The 17590-nt window shown below is 41.3% G+C and overlaps 1 protein-coding gene across 3 annotated transcripts in view; it reads right to left on the bottom strand.

Moving 5' to 3' along the window:
• LOC113032925 (protein unc-13 homolog B) overlaps nucleotides 1-15756 on the bottom strand; it is a 62660-nt gene extending 46904 nt beyond the window's left edge. For all 3 annotated transcript variants that reach the window (XM_080287470.1, XM_080287468.1, XM_080287469.1), the window contains exons 1-8: nucleotides 15664-15756; nucleotides 13796-14015; nucleotides 13486-13713; nucleotides 8095-8236; nucleotides 6752-6921; nucleotides 6487-6602; nucleotides 4388-4551; nucleotides 2115-2265 (exon numbers count right to left, since the gene is read on the bottom strand). In XM_080287470.1, coding sequence (XP_080143596.1) covers nucleotides 2115-2265; nucleotides 4388-4551; nucleotides 6487-6602; nucleotides 6752-6921; nucleotides 8095-8236; nucleotides 13486-13713; nucleotides 13796-14015; nucleotides 15664-15735 — 1263 coding nt within the window. In that variant the 5' untranslated portion in view covers nucleotides 15736-15756. The remainder of the gene's footprint in view (nucleotides 1-2114; nucleotides 2266-4387; nucleotides 4552-6486; nucleotides 6603-6751; nucleotides 6922-8094; nucleotides 8237-13485; nucleotides 13714-13795; nucleotides 14016-15663) is intronic.
• Nucleotides 15757-17590: the final 1834 nt, after the last annotated feature.

Genomic DNA, 17590 nt, shown 5'->3' with positions numbered 1-17590 from the left:
CTTTGATACCCACACAGAAAACGAGTCAATTTAGTGAAATTAAATGAGATAAGTAAACTTATCCAGGCTGGCAGCTCAGAAATAGACCTGCAATGCCGTGGCCCACAGTGAGAGCAGGTCTGTCTGCTTCCCCGGACCCTTTAAAGTAGGAGCACTCAGCCTGAGGATGCTCGTATATCGTTAGCGCCCGAGTGTGACCAGTAGGAGATTCGCTATTGGCAACCATCCCAGGAGTCATTAAGCTCGGCCTCTAACTGTCATTGTCCCCCTGCCTGTGGCTCCTCTGGGGTCCACGAGCCAAATTTGTGCCACCTCGAAGTTCAGAGCCATTCCAAAGGTCCAACAGCGATATGACATTACCTTTTAATGGGGCAGATTATTAGCAGAATAGAGATAAACCTGCTGGGTTTGTACGGCCGCTCTCATGGATACCTACGTGAAATAGACTGCAAGGCTTCAAGCGTTACCTGGGTCACCTTCTGTGAGAAGACTTTGCTCACTTTAGGTCAAACTGTAGCTTTAAAGCTACATCATCAAATACCATCTTAAAAGATTAAACTGCAGTCAAGATTCTCTAAAATTCGGTTCTTTTGCTGGTTTTGTATCTTCTTTGCTCTTTTTGGTGAATATGGTTTACTTTTTACTCCTAAAATGTTATTTTCCAGTCGAGCTCACTGAGCTCCTGCACAAGAGTTTGCAGAGAGAGAGTTAGTTTCAAAGTCGATGCCAACACAGCAACTACAGCCGGTGTTGATCTAAATAATCCTGATCATGATATGGATGTAGAAAAAGAAGCACACTGTGGACGTGATGTGGTGGGAATTACTGGAATAACCGCACTGGCACTTTTGTTGGTGGCTATGCAATTACTTTAACTAATTTTCCAAGGCATGTTTAACCAAAGTGTTTGCTTCGATTCAAGGAAATCGACACTTAAAATAATAATAATTATTATTATTACCAAGAAACTGGAGTTAAAGTGATGGCATTGAGCAAGGATGAAAGGGCACAGATTTTATGGTTATGTAATACATTTGGCACATGCATTAGTAAATAAATGGTTTCAAATATTCTGCTGAAGTCTTGTTGTGCAGAAAATTTGCTTTGAAGAGCAATAACAGAACCAGCCGCCATTTCTGAATTTGTTTGAGTGACAACAGTGATCGGTCCACTGCTCCTGAGGGAGAAGCTACAGTACAGGACGTTTCAAACATGTCCACCACCTCATGGATTACTCACTAGTTGACAAACAGGCCACAGTACTTGAGACTGAGCAGTGGTCCGACTGACTTGGTGATGTGCAGTACCGGAGCCCCTCGGGGGACTGCGCTATGCTATGCGGACAGACACCAGAGAGATGGATGTTGACCTCAGAAGGAAGAGGATGGCTACATGTCTTGTGTCTACCCTGTGACAGGATGCTGATGTGATGGAGTACACAAACAACCTGGGCATCGACATTGACAGGCTGAACTGAAAGACCAACACAGAGGTGTTGTATGTCTCTGTGCAGTGCAGCAAGATGTTGGAGGTTTTTTAACAGACCACAGCTCTGTTGCATCTAGAGCTGTGGTCTGCTGGGGGAGCATCATCAGCTGGTGACACCAACAGACTGAATAAAGTAATTGGGAACACTGGCTCTGTGACTGGCACACGTCTGAAGCTTCATGAATAATCCTCACTGCCTTCTGCAACACTTACTGGACAGTCAGCAGAGCACCTTGTCTAACAGACTGATTCAGCTCCACTACCACAAGGACAGACACAGAAATAATAGAGCTCCATTATTATGTAACTTTTTGAAGAGAAAAAGCTAACAAAGAGAAAACGAGCCAACCACTGCTACCCAATATTTGACACTTAGAATTACAAACGTCTCATCTCAGCCTTCAGCTTCATTCACTCTAAGCCTTTATTCTGAGTCATAGTGTGTGTGTTTAATCAGCTTGCCTCTCATTGAAGCTCTTGACAGTTAATACATCATGTTAATAAACTATCTCTTTAGTCTTTTTTAGTTTAGCATGAGAATTACTGCAGTTTTACCACGTCCCAAAATGTTCTCACTGGATGATCAACTTTACATTTATATTTTATCGTGATGGGTGTTCACTTACCCCGAAGTTGGAGGCTGCAAATCTGGCTGGAGCAGAGACATTGGTGGAGGCGGTGGGGTGGGCGTAGAAGGCATTGATGTTGGCCAGCAGGGTGCTCATCACTGCCGGCACCCCTGACAGCATGTACTTAGAGGACAGGCAAGAGAATTGGCTGAGCAGGAGAAGAAATGTGGGGAAACGGGCAGGGGAGAAAGAGAAAGGAAGATTGAGGATATAAATGCAGTTAGCAGGTTAAAAAAAGGCAGAAGTGGTTATGGAGAGGCGGGAAGGAAGGTGGGTAAGCAATTAGGATAAGACAGGTGAGGACAGAGGGTAAGAAGGTCGAGAATGAGACATAAAGAGGCCAGAGGGGGAATCAGTGGAAGCAGGAGGAGGATATAAATTACGGAGAAAAGGGAGAGAGTAATTGAAGTGGACGCAGGAAGGCAGGAAGGAAATAGCGAAACATAATGAGAAGGTGAAAAACAAAAGACACAAAGAGAGACGGACGGGAAATGATCAAAAAATTAAGTCAATGAAGATGAAAAAAGAAGGAAACTTCTTGTGTGGACCCGAAATTAATATTGCCAATGATGATTTAACATTGGGGGGGGAGTTAAACAGTATTTCCCTCTGAAGACCCCAAAAAAAGCTAAAGGAAACTGGATATGGATGGACCAAATGGATTTGAGTTGGGTGCAAACATACCCTGGGTGTAGAATAAAATCTGAGATGTGCAAGCATTTTTCTGTCCCCATAGCTACATTTGAATCAGTTTTGGTCCACTTGGTTTTGGCTGTGGTCTAAATATCTTAGCAGCAATGTAGCAAACACAGAATGACACAAAACAGGAAAGCTGATGCTGAAGGCAGCCAGTTTTAACGGAGGCTGGAGAATGGGAACTCCTTTATTCACTCTAAAGACTGGCCCCTGTATCCACGCGTCACAAGATGATCTCATATTCTTTGTGTTGTCATTTTGAATCCACACGCCAGCAAAAGATGTGGAGTCATACGAGGGGGTGGAGAGGTTTCAGAAAGCCACTGAACTGAAAAGATGCATGCAGCTACAGCAAAAAACTGTCTTTGAGCCAAATCTCAAAGTGATGAAACCAGGTTTCACTGTCGCAGAGGAAATGGCTCATTCAGTGGAAGATGCTGCAAAAAGAATATGAGTATTTGCGAGTGGTAGCTTTTTCTGAGAAGCAGAGGCTGTAAAGAGCAGAGAAACTACATGATAAAAACAAACTTTCTCACACAGAAAGCAGACACTACACTGAGTTGTCATATTGAGGGGAAAAATAATATATTACATTTAATTAAACAGCCAGTTGTATGGCAACTGTGCGGCAACCTTCACGTAAAACGTAATCAGAATGCATTTTTTCAGTTGACTAACATGATGACTTTTTTATATGTTAAGTGGAGCATAATGTATGTGAACAAGCTTTTAGGGAAACTGACATTTAATTTCTTTTTACTGAAATAAAACATCTCAGAAGCTGCAAGTGTCTGGCCCCTGATGTCATTGATGTTTCCCAGTGTGGAAGTTTGAAGCGGAGCCCTTAGAAGCTCACTTTTGCAGGATGCCAAATTGCTTCTAAACTTATCCACAAAATTATAAATTGTTTGGTACAAACAAATACACACATACCATTTAGAGTGTGTGAAATGTTAGACAGGGTCCTAAAAACAGGTGAATAAATTAATTTCCTCATCGGTGAAGGAGCTGTTCGGTTCACCGAGTTCTTAGTGAGACTTCTATAATGGCCACAGTGTTCTTGTATATTCCAATCACCACTTTCATTTGGCTGTGTCATTGAACGGCTCATATCCACATTTCCGCTGGGACAGAGTCTGGCCCACTTCTGCTTACAGCTTCACTTCACTCAATATTTCCCCACATGATTGCGTTATGTGATTGCGCTCCTTTTCCCAGCACACAAAACCAACACACGTCCCTTTAAGCCCAAATTCTGACATTATTAATGCAATTAAACCAGGATGTGTGTATGAATGCTTGCTGAGTGCTTCTGTGCCCCTGCCTGCAATGATCCAACCAAACAGCAGGGAAATCTCTGAGGTGAGGGGTCATCTTTTCTCATTAGGTGAGATAAACTAATTTGCATGTTGTTTATAGTTCATGACATTAATGCCTCCCATCACATTAACATGCAGGAAACACACAGGTCCACAAATAATACCGACGAGCCCCTCCTGATACATCTACCTCACATCACAGCCTGTTGGATGGACTGTAGTCAAGTGTTCGGTAAGTTTGCAAACAGAGCTTACGTCATGGCCTGGAAGATGGACTCAACGCCGTAACGCATCGCAAACTCATCCACAATTTCCTGTTGCACTTCATCAAAGTAAACCTTCCACGCGTCGTCTCCCTGAGCGGCCGGGATCTTCACCGCGCCGCCTCCCTCGACATCCGTCGTAAAGTGAAACGTATTCTAGAGAGAGGATTTAAAATTTTAAAAATGTAACTGTAATTATTAACCACATGAAACAACTTTGTTTATTTTAGGAATCTGTTTTGTGTTAGCAAACAGACTCAGACGTGTGTCTACTGATCCTCAAAAAGTATTTATGAATATTTCCATTTCAAACAGAAATCCCAAAGAGGTGTGAAAAACGTTCCAAGACTTTTCGGATAACCAAAAACAATCAAAAGTTATTCCTTCAGTGCCCTCCTCTCACCTGAAATCTGAAGGTGATCAGTCTTTCTCGGTTGCTGCCCCTAAGCTGTTTTGTTTTTATTGTTGTTTCTGTAGTTATGTTTCAGTAAGAATGGAGTAAAAATGGCATCAGTGGTTTATCAGTGATTGCACAGATATTTTTCTATTTCAGCAACCAGTTGCAAAAAGCTGCAGTGACCAACTGATTGGCCAGAGGTTGAGCGTGCAGGGTTACTGGTGGGAGGCAACCTGCTTCCAAACAATCCAATCTGCCATCTGGTCAATAAATGCAGACAGATCACACAGACTGACTGCGATGAGTCTCTTTACAATAGGAGACGTGACTCAGCTGGTTATATTCTGGTTGTATTCATATAAAAACAAGGTCACCGAGCGCCCGTGCCGTTGTGCAGTTACACTGCGTCTCTATTTGTGGAGAAACTTCAGTTTCAAACCTGTGAGGTTCTGGCTGGACTCTAAAGGCAAGGCAAGTTTATTTGTATAGCACAATTCAACAACAAGGTGATTCAAAGTGCTTTACAGAGACATTAGAAACAAGAACAAATAAAAAGCATGATTTAAAATTGAATAAAACAAGCAAATAAACTAACTAATTAACAAACAAACAAACAAACAAACAAACAACAGTATATAAAATCAAAACAGATAAAATCAGTAGTTAAATGTAAGTTTTGAAATTTAAGCTTAAAGTGTGGATTTGGTGCTTTATTCAAATGCAGCTGAGAACAGGTGAGTCTTCAACCTGGATTTAAATAAACTGAGTGTTTCAGCTGATCTGAGGCTTTCTGGGAGTTTGTTCCAGATATAAGGAGCATAAAAGCTGAATGCAGCTTCTCCGTGTCTGGTTCTGACTCTGGGAACTGATAAAAGACCGGATCCAGATGACCTGAGGGATCTGGAAGGTTCATACTGGGTCAGGAGGTCACTGATGTATTTTGGTCCTAAACCATTCAGAGCTTTATAGACCAGCATCAGAACTTTAAAGTCTATCCTCTGACGGACAGGCAGCCAGTGTAAGGACCTCAGAGCTGGACTGATGTGGTCCACTTTTTTGGTCTTAGTGAGGACTCGAGCAGCAGAGTTCTGAATGAGCTGTAGTTGTCTGACTGATTTTTTAGGTAGACCTGTAAAGATGCTGTTACAGTAATCAAGCCTACTAAAGATGAATGCATGGACTAGTTTTTCCAGGTCCTGTTGAGACATCAGATCTTTTATCCTTGATATATTCTTGAGGTGATAGTAAGCTGACTTTGTTATTGTCTTAATGTGTTTTTCTAAGTTTAGGTCTGCATCCATCACTACACCCAAATTTCTCGCCTGGTTTGTGGTTTTTAGATGTATAGATTGAAGTTCTCTGGTAAATGTAAGTAGCTAATTTGAATTTCTGTTTAATTCAATCTGATTTAATGTCTCTGTGTACACAGCACTGATTTATTCACAGCTGACTGCAGTATTGTCACACACAGACTGCATGTAATTGTCAACCTGACCCCGTTCAATTGTAAACAGACTTATCGCACACGACCATAATCGTTGTGCTCGTGCCGTGGTCTCTCTTTTATGTGGTAAATTGTGAAAGCTGTTTTAACCATTTCTTTGTTGATAGCTTCATCTGAATAGAAACTATAGCATAGCAAACTGTTTAACAAATACAGTCAGTGTCCCCACGACATGTTTGATGTCCTTTACCTCATGAAGGCACATGTACTGCACGTGGTAGGGCGCCACCTTCTCCTCTCCCTCAATCTCCACGCTGATCTGAAGACGGATGGCACCAGACACCGCCGACTTGTCTGTCCTCTTTTCTGTAAGTAGAGAAAAACACAGACACAATTACTCTGAAGTGAAACATCACTCAGAGTTGAATTTGAGATGCTCTTTAGGTCTTAGATGACAAACAAACACTCTGAGACATTTATTCCCATAATCCTCTGAGTTCTGAGTGACTACATACCCAGGGTATACCACACGTCCATCTCTCCACTGAGCGTTCGGACCTCAATGATGCTCTGTCCCAGGAAGTCGTCCGACTCCCTCTTCAGACGCTGCTTCACTCGCGACTTGATGTCATCGTCCTCGTCCCAAACCCGCAGCTTGATCCGATCTGATGAGTTGTGGCACTCGCTGTGCAGACAGGGAACAGGTGGGTGGGCTGTTGTTTTGACACATGTGGCAGCACGCAGCTGAGGCATATGCAAGCCCAGAGCAAATAAACATATGTTTGAAATGATTTAAGAACCACATGCTTTATCACTCTGCAGCCAGCAGCTCCTGACTCATTAATTTGAAGGAAAAAAAATGTTTTCGTCTTGGCTATATTTATTAAAAAAAAAAAAAATAGATGTCCTAACCCAAAGCTGAAATATAGCTTGAAGAAGTGCATGTGACGCAACTTTACATCGTGCATATTTTAAATCTCCAAACCTCTCCTCTTATGTGCTTTATCCGTACAGAGGAAAGTTTTAAACTTCTTAACTGCTCTAAAATTCATATAAATATACAAAGTGAGAGGGCTACCAATGTTGCACCAGACAATAAAAGCTAATAAGACGCATTAGTGCTAACTGACCCACACTGGTCTGCAGCTGTTCAAATATTCCTTACTTATTAATCAGATTATATAATAAAGTCAATGAAAACCAAAGGAGGGCATACAAAATTCTATCAAACAGAACATCCACAACATTCAACCCACTGACAGGAGGCGTGCTTAACATGACTGCTGCCTTTAAAGTTGGATTTTCCTGGGAAACTTTGGTCTAGACATTGACGTGGGTGTTACTTTGAAACGTACCGCCCACCATTGCTGCGGCACAATCACACACCTCACATGTCAGGCCTCCCTCATGGAAACAATGTTAGACCACAATATAAAAACTTGATGAAAACCCAGGCATTAATCTGCCTGGATATATGATCCCAAGGCCACAACCCATTGGACCCAAAGGAACCACAGATACTGATACTACTGCTGTATATGCATTTTGCTATTTCTAAGTCCTGCACACCTTTACATCTGTTCCACTGGGCTCCGTGTACTTAAAAAAGATGCTGTGATCAGGAACAACACAGCAAAGATGATCACGAGGAATACTCTGTGCAAACCCACACAGTGTTGAAAAGACCTCTAACGAACCAAGTGAAATCATCTGTGTGGGTTTCCTATGGATGTGCGGGACCTTCAGGAAAACGATTACAAATCATCTTCTTGCACAGCGGGGTCACCGTGACAGAGGCACATAGCTTTCAGCTCCAACTACGTTTTAAACCTGGAGGAAAACAGCAACTTGCACTTACAAGCTGAACTTTTCCTCCCAGACTGGGTTCAGGTTGCCGTAGATTGTCTTTGTTCTCTTCTTGGTTTTACCCACTTGGATGGTCACATAAGGATCACTGGAACCTGTCCTGTCCTTGGCCTGGAGACCCTGGGCACTGACGACTGACACACACACACACACACACACACACACACACACACACACACACACACACACACACACACACACGCAGAGAAAATGACTATAAAAATTGCATAAGAACAACAAACACCTACTCCCTACCATCATCTTTCGGTTTCTCATTCACATACACATCGAAACACACAATATCACCCACACAGTTATGCAAAGCCTCGTAACACAATACTCGTGACTCACAGGCAGATGTTGGGTAACATTTTTTACTAAATATCTTAAATAACCGCGAGGTTTTGTGCAACAAGTGGTGAAAGTAGGCTTTAAAAAACCCTGAGGCTATGATGTGGTCCCACTGTTGCACCAGAGCGTAGTGAAGCCTGTAGTGTCAGCAGCACATGGCATGCAATCTTTTTTTATCTCCTTTTTGCACATTGCATTCTGTATGCTGCATCTGTACCTTACTCTCCTAAAACAACCAAGCAATAAATGAAAAGCCGCTTCTGTGACACCTGGCTCTGTTTGGCTTCTCTCCAGTCAGCTGGCACAAAATTTTTTGATAGACGGATGATCTGAATTGTGTCTGGAGACATTTATCAACAACGGAAGGTCAACAGGTACCAAGGAGGGCCAACTTCATTTCTGCCATCTCTCACTGTCACTTTAATCCAGGTGAGAAGGCAAGCGGGATTTCTGCAGCACATACTAATGAAGGGAACTATTCATAGCTGCAGACTTTAACTAGAGCTGAAGCCTGAGGACAAATGAACTAAGCAACATGCACGCACATTTTCTAGGACCGGGAGGAAGGTTATTGACAGAAATTCGACATGCAGGGTGAGCTCAGGGTGAGTCTCATCATTCAGAACGTAGCAAATGATGCCGATTGCACAACCTGTGTGTGTCCGAGGCCATAAATAGCTGTTGCTTAACAGCAAACACTGACTGTAGTTAAAGAGTGTGACATGTTTTTTGTGTCTAATATTTGAAAAAAGCCAGTTCATGTATGAAATGTAAACAGGCGATCACATCCGTTTTTAATTTTAAAAATAGAAAAAAGAATAACACATTTATGCCATTTATGAATATCTACACTCAACCATTTTATTAGGTACACCTGTTAGAGTGCTTGTTAATGCAAATGTTCAAATAGAGCAATCACATGGCAGCAATTCCACTCATGCAGGCATGCAGACATAGTCAAGATGAGCTGCTGAAGTTCAAACTGAGCATCAGAATGAGTAAGAAAGGTGATTTAAGGGACTTGGATGGTTGTTAGTTGTGGACAGGCTGGTCTGAGTATTTCACAAACTGCTGATCTGCTGGGATTTTCCTGCACAGCCATCTCTACAGTTTACAGAGAATGGCCTGAAATACTAAAATCATCCCGCGAGCAGCAGTTCAGCAGAAGAAAACGCATTGTTGATGCCAGATTCACCAAAAAAGCTGGGAGGCTGAGTAAATTAGAATTCTTTGACAGTCGCATACCCATATTTTATTTATAATAGAACATAAAAAACAAATTAAATATTTGAGCTTAGAAAATGTACCATATTCAAGGGCAGCAACACGTCTCCAAAAAGTTGGGATTGAGCAACAAATGTCTGGAAAAGTAAATTGTGGAACAAATTCAGAATGATGTAAATCCCATTATTAGTGCCTAATATCACTGAAAGAGTCTGAGAAACTTGAAAAATCTCTGTGCATAACGGGCAAAGCCTTTTAACTGCATTCACATGCATCGCTCCGTGGGCTCAGGAGGTTTTAGCTCAACATATGCTCCCAGCCAGATGACTTTCTCCTGCTTCTCTCCAGGGAAGGTTTTGTGTATTTCAGCAAGACAACAACAGCACGGCTTCACAGTAGAAGAGTCTGGGTGCTGAACATTTGCATCATCGCGAAACTAAAACTACAGCAAAGAAGACCCAGGACTGTGAAGCAGCAGGAATCTTCCATCAGACAAGAACAGGACAACATTGTTCTCCTGTTAGTCCAGCAGGTGGTCTCCTCAGTTCCCAGATGTTTGCACACAGTGGGAAACATGATGTCATCAAAATCAAAATTACCCAATTTCTTTAAATGGTCCGTTTTCTCACTTTAACATTTGTTTCCTGTTTTTTCCCAAATAAAATGTCGATTAACGAGATGTATGTTCGAATGTACGATTAATATGCTGTTATGAGCCATAACGTTCCAGTCATATATTTGCTGTCTGTTCATTTAGTGGCCACGTCTCTGTGCTAAAGAGCATTTTGAATATAAATTGGTTATTCCCTACTGGAATCGAGTGACTCTTCAAAGAGCTCTCTGTGAAGCATCTCCTGTCAGTCCAGAGGGGTTCGAGTTAAAAGCGCTTCGAGTTGTATTTCAGATGGATGACATGACTGACGTTTTAGACAGCTTGATCAATTTATAGACACATGCAGCCTTTTCTTTATCGTGTTTAAAAAGTTCACTTGTTTAAAGGGTTTTATCCCATTTACAACTACAGAGAAAAGCTTTTCTTGTGCTTACAAGCAGCCACACTGATAGGAGGACTGTACAAAGAGATTATGCGTCCAAAGCTTCTGAACATGTACTTTTTAAAAAACTATTACTGTCATGGTCCTGGGTCGGTGACCCAGCGCTTTGAGTCTATTATTATTATTTTCTAGTTTATTCTGATTTTGTATTAGTTCTTTGGGTTTGGTTGTCGTGTTTATTATCCCTGCCTCTGTGCTCTGTTCGGGTTCCCGAGTTTTGTGTTGTAAAACAGTCTGTGTGTTTCCTGTTTTACTTTGTAGGTCAGTCTCGTTATGCCCATCACTTCCAGCTGTGTCCCCTCCTGTGTGCCATTTCCTGGTTACCTGGTGTGTGTATTTATAGTATGTGTCGCGTCGTCTGTGTTTCTCTGTGAAGCTTCTGCATCATTTTGGTATGTCTCCGTGTCTCTCTGTTCCTCGCCTCGTGTCCTCGGTTTGTGTTAGTTTTCCCAGTTTAGGTTTATATTCAGTTCTGCCCTCACCTGGTTTTTCACTGTAAATAAATCTCCACCTGCATCTCCACTGCCATCTGCATCTTGGCTCCTCGTTCATTCCACCACACGACTGCTGCCCCAGCCGTGACAATGACTGCATATCAAGAATTGGTTGAGTATGTTTGTCAGACCTCGTTCAGCAGGAAAGTGAATGACAGCCATTAGGTTATGAATGATTTTCAGCAAAGCAGCAGCTCCACGCCCGTCCCTGTATCTCATCTTTAAATGAGCTCATCTCTGCTGATTGGGGAGACAAGGTGTGATGGCTGCTATGGAAACACTGCTGCCAATATATGGTGTGATATGTCTGGTTGCTTTGGTAACAGTGGCAGTCCTGATGATGTGCGGCGAAGAGAGGTGGGGATGTGAATCCGTTCAAATTAGTAACTCCTTCCTATAAACAGTCAAAGTTTCAGCACAGCTCAGTAGACGGTGTGAGGAAAGAAGATGCTTTATGAATATGGGTGGATATTTTTTTAGCAACTGTCGCGCTCCGGCTCAGCGACACTCTGCTTCACTTCTACACAGCTGCAGGTTTACACAGGTGTCGGCGACAACTGTGCCAGCTTTCCTAACACTCTCATCGGATTTGAATATGCATGAAAAAAACTGCTTTGCTTTTCCAACTTTCTAACACCCACAGTCACTCTTTGGGAAAGTGTCGGAAATTGTGCACTGAGGCCTGGTTGACTAAAATTTAGGCCTCCTTAAAGGCACTGTGTGTTTTTTGCATTTACCAGAAGAATTTATTTACTAACGGACATTAATGACACCTTAGGGACTCAGCCAATCCCAGGTGATCCCAGCCCATATCAGCTGACACCTTAGCTGAAACCCATTAGCCTGACTAAAGCTGCTGCTGCCTCTGCAAGACACTTTGCAACCCACCATCCAAACCAGTTTCATATTTGTCACTGATGCCTGTGGAGGTCTTGCTGGTGCTGTAACTACTGTATACTTTCCACATATAAGCGGAGATTATTTTGACTAATGTGGGGCCTAACTAAAATACACTAAACTAAATGTGGCTGAAGTCAGTGTTAACCCTTTAAGACCTACCATAGAACCAAGTCCGCCAGAGCTTATATTATATTTTTACATGCTGTGGAGCCATTTTTGGGAGCATTTCAAGTTGCTATACATCAATACAACCATTATAGCCCAAATTTTAATAATATGTCTGCATTAAGTGCATAGTAATTACATAAATTGCAAAAAAGTGCAATAAACTACAAAAAAATTTAAAATCGTTTTTGCTTTTTTAACATATATTTCTAGTTAGAGAAATTTAAGAGGCGTATCCCTCAAAACTGTAAATACAAAAAAGTTGCACAAAATAGTTTCCCACCAAAGGAAATTAATTTTAAGTGTCTTCATAGTTTTATTTTTGAAATACACCAATTTTCATATACTGCAGGAAAAACGAAAATAAATATTATAATGCAAATTTGCAAAATAACAGCATATGCATCAAAATAAACTATTTCCAGCAGTGCAATATGAGTCCTAAGCATCCCAGAGACGACACAGAAAGTCATAAAGTCAAAAATAACTTTTAAAAACACCAATATAGGCTCATAAGGCCCTGATGGTAAAAAACTACATTTCCTCAAAAATGACGTCACTTCCGGTTTCGACATGGCGGACATGCAATGGTTCACGCTGATGGACATAGGAAGTGTTATGAACAGCTGATCGGATCTGCAAAGCGTGTTTCTGGAATATTATGTTTTTGTTGCTGCAAGTGCTTTTTATGCAGCTTTTGCAAAGCTATATGTGGAAGGAAACCGTGACCGAGGACAAGCTGATGGCATAAGATGTAAGTACAACTCCTCCGGTTTCATATGCAGAAAAAAATATTGCGCTAGCTCACGTGATTGCAGTGCTACCGAGATTTAAAAATAGTTAGGCAAAATGGAGCGTTTCTGCTCCGACCGGCTTTAAAGGGTCAATAATAAAAGGGAACCTTTACATTTTACTAGAGTGAAAAGAATCTGGGAATTACTTTTCCTGGATGTCTGCAAGAAATTTGCTCCTAACAGGAGTCTGAAAATGTTGGGGAGAGTTTGTGCAAATGTGTTTTTATCTTTCAATAGCTGAAAGTGAGACAAAAGCAGAGGCAGATTAATGATGCCTTGTAGTGAAATGCGGCATTTGGACTCCAGTTTAAAACTACCGTAAACATTTCAATGGTCTCTGTAGAGAAAACAGGCAACTGTTTAGGTCTTTAACTTCAAATAAGAAGTAACAAGTAAATACCATTGATGGTGATCTTGGCTGACCACTTGGAAGTGCCATCCAGCACACTCTGTTTAATGTTCTTCATGTTCTGGGTGTGGACCATCTTGGAGACGTTGAACACTTTACGGATCTCCTCAAAGATCTCTGGCTTGTTCCTCTCGCGGATTTTCATCCGGTCTTTCATGGCCATGATGATGTGCTGCGTCCGGTCCTCTGCCCCGGTCTTGGAGCTCTTCTCGGCCGCTCCTGAAGGCGATGCAGCGAGTTCACAGGAAGCAATAATAAATATGACAATTCAGCTGTCAGGTAGTTTAATAACTTTACTTACTTTGCAGGCAGTCAGCGTTTAGCAGCTCTTGGCATTTCTCATGCACTTTGACCCCACACTCTGCACAGCGCATTCCCTGCCGGGCGATGCCCCACAGCAGACCCTCGCACTCGTAGCAGTAAGTGGGTGTGGTGGCGGTCCACACTTCAAAATTGTGCGGCGTGGTGCAGGAGATGGGGTAGATGAGAGCCTGCAGGGTCTTCTTGTATACGTGGTTTTTCTGTTGGAGGAAAAAAGAGAGAGAGAGGAAGCGATAAAGAGAACGTGCGTCTGAAAGAAGCATAAAAGCGAGGAGTAGGACTGGTTTTTTAAAACATTTCCCAAAGAAAGTAAACGGAGGGAGCAGACAACACTTTGAGACTGATATGGAGCAAAAAGGCGAGGATGCATAACAAGGCAAGACAGAGGACGATGAGGTCAGTGACAGAAATGCACAAAAGACTATTCGCACTTAGTAATACATAATTATATAAAAGTATATATTAGCTAGTTGTGTTCACTGTAGTCTGATTTAAGTAAGGTCTGCAGAAGTAATTCAGGAAAGCTGTCAAAATTAACCACAGCGTAATTTTAAGGAAGTATCATTTAAAATTACAGCGAGCTTTGATTATGTACAGCAATTAATTTGATTGAAATTCTACGACTTTTCTCTGACGAACTAAATTCTGATGTTGTAGGAGGAGTGTGGGAGGAGGTGAACAATCTATACAAGACCAGAGGACACCTTGACAAGAAGCCCAGTTTGATTTGGTGAATTTTGTATCGAGGGCAAGTGAGTCATTATTATTGTTAATGCTCTCTTTATTCTTTTCTTTATAATTACCATCGTAGAGATGCTGGTGTAGTGGAGTTACTAATAGAAATGACTGTTTTGTATCAATACTTTCACTTTTATTGATCTGACCTTTTGATTTCACTTTGTGCTTTTCTGTGATTTTATCACCTCTGATTTCCATTTGTCTGCGACTGTTTTTGCCACAGGATGAACCTTTAGGCTTTCTGAATTGGTGAGAAACAAACTTGGAATCGGAATCCAACAAAATAAAGAGTCTGCAACACAATTCATGAAGGTTTATATATTATAGGAAAAAAGGTGAGAGGCCATCAATACGGTTCAGTCCACCAACACAACCTATGGCCTTAAAACTAAAGTCACTCAGTTATAAGGCGAGCCGGTATTTATTGCATGGTCTATTTTTAGCATTGCACTTGAGCTGCACAAGTCTTCTACACTGTAGGACTCTAGTAAACTGCGTTTCATCCAAATAAGAGGCTCTTAATTTTTCATGTGTAATTATACTCTGAAAAGAAAATCCCAACCTTTGAAACTCCTCCTGTCCTCTGCTGTATCATTTTCTGCCAAATCCAGTGACCTACTTTATGCACTTTAATTATTAATGCTTCTTCTGATATATAATGTAATCACCATCATGACTTGGCACAGGCGAGGCATGGAAAAGAATTGCAGAATGAACTATAATAAACAAACATGAAGTCTGCCCCTGCCTCCATTAAAACATGAAGCTGTCTGAAGTTGACTCAGCAAAATCCAGAGCCTACAGTATATTGGATCTCCAACAAACAGATTAACAATATGGCTGCAGGATAATGACAGCAGGAAAACAGTTGGAGGGAAAAAAGTGTGAGAAAGTGTGTGTGACTGTTTGTAAAAATAAGTTGAGGTCTGCGTGAGTCCCTATTAGCTGGCATCGAGGTGACAAGTCTCCCTGTAGGTAACTCACACCTTTATTGTGTGTGTGTGTGTGTGTGTGTGTGTGTGTGTGTGTGTGTGTGTGTGTGTGTGTGTGTGTGTGTGTGTGTGTGTGTGTGTGTGTGTGTGTGTGTGGCATATGCACTTGGCCACTCACAAGCTCTTCGTCTTTCAGGGAGGTCCGTGTGGCCAGTGTGTGGGCGAGTCCAGCTTTCCTGGACTGTAGCATAGACTAGAAATGAGAGAGAAAACAGAAATCAGGACTTCACAGCCACAGAGAAACACGCAAACAAACACGTTTAAAAGACAAAGACAAAGAAAACTTTCAGCTTTAAAATTCAGGAAATCAATAGTTTGTGTGATGTTGGGCTTTTCTTTGAAAGCAGTGAAAGCTCAGCATCACAAGAACGACACACGCTTTTGTTCTCCTTTTGTCTTTGAGGCACACTGTCTGAAACACACTACTCTCACGTATTGTCTCCTTGAGGACGAACCCTCACGCACGCTCGCACTGCTACAGTTGTGAGGCTCTTTGTAATGAACGATTAGCAGGAATCTTTCAAATTTGCTCGGCAGGTTTGTCGAGGCTGAAGGCAGAGTTTTCAGTGGCACAAAGGTGGTTATGTTTTACCTTCTGAGATGAGCAGATAATATTCACTACGAATATCACGTATGTCATATATGAGGCTGTTAAGTCATAGGTTAGGTTAATTCAGGGGGGCATGGAGTAACTGCCCACAGATTTACATTTTATGATTAAGTGTTTATGGAGGTGCTGAAAACCATTAAGTGTACAAAAAAGATATAAAATAACAAATGCAGATAGGATCATGTGAGCTGTTGCTCTGCCGGTATCATCACCACACAGTGATGCTCCTTCACAATACAGCGAATCTGCGAAACATTGTTAGATAATTGTCGACACTGCAAGATCTTACTATGAACCCTGAAATGATACAACTATACGTATTTATTCACTGTATTTATGTTCATTACTATTGGCTTACCTTGCTTTTTTACTTTTTTTTGTATTTCTTGGTCACCACAATTTGCTTATCTTCACTAACCTGACCTTTTGGTAAGTTTTGGTTAAAAAAAAACAAAAAAAAAAAACACACAAGAACAAGTTTTGCAGTTGGTCTTCAGGTTTTTGTTCCACATCTGGAATTTCAGCAAATTGAGCAAAAATATAAAAAATAAGATCAAGTTTAAATTTTAGGCCTCTGTTGTGCGGCTGTAAGAAATAAAAAGAAGCACTAAAGATGCTCTGAGAGAAACATCATATATTAACTTCTCTCGTGTCTCAGTTGGAAATGTTATCGTTATCCTTCACATCTCTCTATGACCTGTTCTTGGCTGGAGTAGGCGGCACTCGATTATTCAAATCATGTGTCAAACGCGGAGCCTTAAGCTGAAAGCTTTGTACAAGAAAACGAAGCTAATATCATTACTGGATTTTGATGAGTCTGCTAACACAAAGGAAGCCCGGTTATGTTGAGCTTGCTTTGTGCTCCGCCCCTCTCTGCATCATTTTCACTCTCAGCATTTCAACATTTATTGAAGTTGTTCTCCTTGCTTCCAGTCTTTGTGCTAAGCTAAGTTAATTTTCTGCTTCTTGTTGGTTTACATTTAATGTGAAACTATAAGAAAGTTATTGACTAAAAAGGAAGTAAATAAAGAGAACACAGGTTAGAAACCACTAAAGCTGAAAAGTGTTTCCATTTCTCATTTGTGTGACGCACCTGAGAATATTCTTCAAATACATGCACAGATTTCTTAATCCTACAGTGACTCCTCTCACAGCAGCTTGCTGTCAGTTATCATCATGTTAAACTGATCAAAGTCATTTATTTGCAGAATGAGTCATTACGAAACTCTTCACTTGAAGAAGCAGTATTTTGATTGAGTGCAATGAAGAGTTTTCTGATTGTTAGTTGCCTGTATTTAGTTTAGCTTCCTTCATTGGAAATTAGTGAGAGGGAAATCAGATCACAGTTACCGAGAGATACTTATTACTCTCTTTTTGTGACATCAAGGGCTAAAATTAATTAATTTACAATGTCAAAAATGGCCCATTATATGGA

This window comes from Astatotilapia calliptera, chromosome 12 (genome assembly GCF_964374335.1).
Source record: "Astatotilapia calliptera chromosome 12, fAstCal68.1, whole genome shotgun sequence".
Classification (NCBI taxonomy): Eukaryota; Metazoa; Chordata; class Actinopteri; order Cichliformes; family Cichlidae; genus Astatotilapia; species Astatotilapia calliptera.
This window is presented reverse-complemented; position numbering and strand designations above follow the sequence as displayed.